The sequence below is a fragment of the Berghia stephanieae genome, chromosome 2 (genome assembly GCF_034508935.2).
Source record: "Berghia stephanieae isolate SIO BIC M18660-M18661 chromosome 2, UCSD_Bste_1.3, whole genome shotgun sequence".
In the NCBI taxonomy this organism is placed as follows: Eukaryota; Metazoa; Mollusca; class Gastropoda; order Nudibranchia; family Aeolidiidae; genus Berghia; species Berghia stephanieae.
The window spans coordinates 104,074,054-104,079,053 of record NC_088361.1 but is presented as its reverse complement, the minus strand read 5'-3'; the positions used below and the strand labels follow the sequence as shown (position 1 = coordinate 104,079,053).

Genomic DNA, 5,000 nt, shown 5'->3' with positions numbered 1-5,000 from the left:
ATTTTATAATATTAGCTCTAACCAACATTATCGAGGACTCTCGACCTACAAGTACCCACCAACACTCATAAATATATATCTTTACAGGAGAAATACAGTCATCCAAAAGGATAGCAAGAAATCTGACTGGTTCTACATAATTAAGTCAGTGAGTACGATTGCAATCATATCTTGATAAATATAAGCTGTCTGCTGTGGGGATAACTAGTGTGAAAAATTAGTTACAAGAAAAATATTGGCACTTTTTAAAAGAAAATTTATTTGCGTATGTTTCCTACTTTTTAAAAGCCAGAGTTAGAGAGGGAATTACACGCGGGAAGGGGGGGGGGTATCATCTCTCACCAGAAAATCGCTCCACCTGGCTCTTTTCCACTCAGTAAAAAAAAAAAAAAATCAAGCAACCCCCCCCCCCCCCCTCCTTCCACGTTATTCTCCTTCGCCCCTCAAATGATCTCATTCTAGATCTAGTACCCAAATTTACTTTGCAGGGACAAATAAACTATATTATTTAACTTACCTTAACCCGAGGGTTCCCCGTGGAGCATCAACTCTTCCACAGCCAACTCTCTCCAGTTCCATCCCCTCTGTGTTTCTTTATTTTAGGCACGTCCATATCTCATTCTTCTTTTCCGTCGTGTCTTCTTCTTCGGATTCAAAGACAGAACAAGTTCATGATTTGCTCTTTTGCACAACTCCTGATTACTGATTATCTACGGCCTTATAATAATAATAATAATAATAATAATAATAATAATAATAATAATAATAATAATAATAATGCTGAAAACTTATATAGAGCTATAACTCCTGGACACCAGACTCTAAGCGCTTAAATCTGTCAAACTTCTAAAGTTTTATTTTTTTTAATGAATGAGGATCTAAATAGATGGTCATTATAGAAGTTACATCTGCACACACTTTAAATTTATTTACAGAGCTTCCTGATCACTGCTGAATTTTCACCTTAATGTTATTGTTCATGTCAAAAACTTCACGATGTGAAAAAAAAATATTTTTTGAAAATTATGCCTTTTCCGCCACGACATCATAAGACATCGTCGCCTAGGCATTCCATTAATAAATATAGATAACTCATCAAACAAGATGTCTGATGTCAACAGGAATCACCCATGTTGTCCAAGTGAGCAAATTGGGGGTTAATAATCTTGTTCAAGGAAAAAAACGAAAGTGCCTGAAGCAGGGCTCGAACCCGGGTCCTTCCGGGCCACAGTGCAATGCCTTAACCACTCGGCCACTTCGCCCCCTTCACGATGTGGAGGTGGACATTAAAGGAAGATTCAGAACATTCCGCTCTAGATGGTCAATGTCCCTCCGGCCTGAAACTTCACAGACTGCTCCTAAGGTATTAATAAACAAGCAGCTTCGAATTGCAGAAGATCAAGGGGAAGGCCACGAGGAACATGGAGAAGAATTAAAGAAGCTGATATACAGAGAAGTGGTTAGACATGGAATGAGATGATAAAAAAAAAAGTTAGCTCGGGATAGAGAAGGATGGAAACTGTTTGTTGACCCAGGGTGAAAAAGCCACTCTGCTCCTAAGGTATTAATAAAAATAAGTTTTAAAGATATTCATTGACAAGATGAGTAAATGAATGAATAGATAAATAAATTGAAGATGTTGATGGATTGTCATTTCTGTCTTTAGACATTGTTCCACTTCCAATTTTCAGGGGTCATGTCAAGTACTCAAGGAATTGAAAGGTGTGACGGCTGGGAGATCTCATGAAAAACATGCTGACGGTAACCTGGTTGGATACTCTCTCTCTCTCTCTCTCTCGCTCTCTCTCTCTCTGTGTGTGTGTGTGTGTGTGTGTGTGTGTGTGCGTGTTTCTCTCTCTCTCTCTCTCTCTCTCTCTCTCTCTCTGTGTGTGTGTGTGTGTGTGCGCGTGTTTCTCTCTCTCTCTCTCTCTCTCTCTCTCTCTCTCTCTCTCTCTCTCTCTCTCTCTCTCTCCTTCTCCCTCTTTTTCTATCTCTATTTCTTTCTTCCTTTCTCTCTCTATCTCTCTCTCTTTCTTTCTCTCCCTCTTTCTCTTATCCTTTCTGTCTTTCTCTCTCTCTCTCTTTCTCTCTCTCTCTTTCTCTCCCCTCTCTCTCTCTCTCTCTCATTCTCTTTCTGTGTCTCTCTCTCTCTCTCTCTCTCTCTCTCTCTATCTATCTATCTATCTATCTATCTATCTATCTATCTATCTATCTATCTCTCCCCCTCTCTCTCGTTTCATAACACATGTCATCATGTCATCTATACCAATGTAAAACCCAATGTTAAGGATTGTTCAATATAGACCTGCCCTTTTTGTTTATCAATCAACCCCCCCCCCCCCCCAACCCCCACCCACAGGTCCCTTATTCAGTTATCAATTTAAACAACAGAGGAATCAAATCGCCACAAACAAGACACAATTCACTCACAATGAGGTTTGTATATTATAATCACATTCCCTTAATTTGTTTGTTTATTCCTTGTACTAAATGTGACCCATCGTCTCAAAACGGTATTATGTCGGAACGAACCAGATGCTTAAAAGCCGAATTAAATGTTAAACTGCTCAAATATTAAAATTATTGGCATTAGTACCCTAAAATATGGTATCCATTCTCCTCAATAAAACATACAAACTATACACAAGTCTGATATTTCTGGCTATAAATTCTATTTTCAAGATCTTAACCAACCCGACTTAATACCGTTTTGAGACGAAGGGTCACAAATTTACTGTGTGACGTCTATCGATCGATACCGGTGTCTTTGTGTGTGAAGCGAGTGCTCTACCAACTGGCCTATCGGGACCGCCCAGTGGCGTGTAGAATTGGATTCTGATGTCACGTCGCCCAGCAACGGCGACCATCGTGGTTCTAAACAAAGAAAATCGTTACTTTTATATTCTTCATGCTGGCTATAACTTCTCATATGTCTTGTGATCAGAATGTGTAAAAGCCTTTTGACTTTTCAGATGATCAGATTTATAGTGTTTGTTTTTTTCCTATGGATACACGTTTATGCTCGTCGGAGAAATATTTCATAAGGGCGTCCGCCATTGTTCCGATAGTTTAGAGCCAGTTACTAAGTTACCATGCGTCATTACGAGGGAAGTGACGTTACGACTGTTGAAGCGTATTGGATTTTATTGAATGGTATAAATAAAGGAACCAAAATGTAGATGAAATGTGTCTTTTCTAATACCAAGTTGAGAATTCTGCCAGAGACAATATTATTATGTCCATTGACTGTTGTTGTTTTGTTTTGGTTTTTTGTTGTTGTTGTTGTTGTTGTTGATGGTGGTGGTGGTGGTGCTTTTTTTCTTTTTTTTTTTGAGGGAGGGGGAAGGGGCGGGGGGGGGGGGTTGCTTTTTTTCTGTTTGTATTTTGTTTGTTATTTTTTTTTTTTGTTTGTTTGTTTTTTGTTTTTTTTTACTTTTGTTTTTATTTTGTTATTTGGCCAGTTTTTGTCTTTTTAAAATATGTATTTTCGATTTTAGTTACCTTTTTGCGTTGGTTATTTTTAATTATTTTTTTTGAATAGTTCAATAGTTTTTGTTACAGGGAGTGGGGACAATATTATCTGTGTACTTTGATGACAAATTAAGTTCTATTTACTTTACACCTCTTCACATTTTGTTAAATATTTCGTTTCATTTTTGTTTTTAACTTGAGATTTTATATAGCGCAATAATCCACTAAACGTGCTCAAAGCGCTTTACAAAGGGTCCCTGACCAACTGTAACACGCAACATAAAGAACGAGACATGACGCCTGTTAGGTGATCTTACAAGTTTTCCGACAGTGACAACGCTGTTAACGGCCAGGTACTCATTTTACATCTGACTACGGTGAGAGAATGTGAGTAAAGAGTCTTTTCCAAAGATTCAACTATGCGCCGAGCGAGGCTCGAACACAGAACCTTCCGATCCGAAAGCGAGTGTCATACCAAAAGACATCATACCCGAATTTTACAAAATTATTAATTGATAAATGCTGATTGAATTGAATAACAAACATATATAGGGAATGAGATTAGCGGAAGAGTAGCGTCCCTTGATTGGACGTCACCCATAGTCTGTGACGTCACCTGCGGAAAAGTTATTAGAGAGAGAGAACGTCATATTGGTTGTTCGCATGCGTCTCTCGTCCTCGCTCATCCTCTTCCGCTAATCTCATTCCCTATTTAGAGCAACATACATTTGCGTGTCTGATTAGCGAACCCAATTCTATGGACTTTATCTAGTATTGTTGTAATAGTCACAATGTTGTGTTGGTGTGAGACATAGATATAGAATTGGCTTGAGAGTATTTCCATGACGACATGAGGCCAAAACAAGTTGGGCTTATCAGACCGGAAAATGTCAATTTTGTAGGTAGATAGTTGTAATTTGTTCCATAACATTTTTCCCATAATTCCAAACATTTTTTCACATGTACCAAAATTGCATTGTACGAATATTTAAAATACGTCTAATTAAATAAAATAAATAAATAAAATTCCCTTTATTCATCCCATAGGGGTAATTTGTCTCTAGGGTCTATTTCAAGGGAAGACTGGAATAACCCAGGCGTTAGTCGCAGTGCAGCGCCGCAAATTGAGCTAGGGCGAGGTGACTTGCTCAAGGCCACACAACGCAGCGGCGGGTGATCGAACTCGGTACCTTTTGGGTACGAAGCAGAGACCGTACCGCTGAGCTACGCTACCCATTCCTGTTTATGATAAACGTTACGTCTTGTTGCTAATGATAAACGTTACGTCTTGTTGCTAATGATAAACGTTACGTCTTGTTGCTAATGATAAACGTTACGTCTTGTTGCTAATTCTCTAGTCATTTGTATTTGAATCCAGGATGACGACAAGGATACAAGTAGCCACAAAAATTTCAATGGAAAACCGTTTTCAAAACTTCAATACACCAACAATGGTTTGAAAACGGCGAAACCTCATTTTGTAAGTTTCCATTCAATGCTTTTTTATTTTTAATCATTCGAATCTGCTC

The 5,000-nt window shown here is 38.4% G+C and overlaps 1 protein-coding gene across 2 annotated transcripts in view; it reads left to right on the top strand.

Annotated features, from left to right (window-relative positions):
• The window catches only part of LOC144966136 (uncharacterized), a 54,899-nt gene that overhangs the window by 38,398 nt on the left and 11,501 nt on the right, over positions 1-5,000 (top strand). For both annotated transcript variants that reach the window (XM_078902247.1, XM_078902246.1), the window contains exons 13-16: positions 88-148; positions 1,692-1,761; positions 2,360-2,436; positions 4,850-4,951. In XM_078902247.1, coding sequence (XP_078758373.1) covers positions 88-148; positions 1,692-1,761; positions 2,360-2,436; positions 4,850-4,951 — 310 coding nt within the window. The remainder of the gene's footprint in view (positions 1-87; positions 149-1,691; positions 1,762-2,359; positions 2,437-4,849; positions 4,952-5,000) is intronic.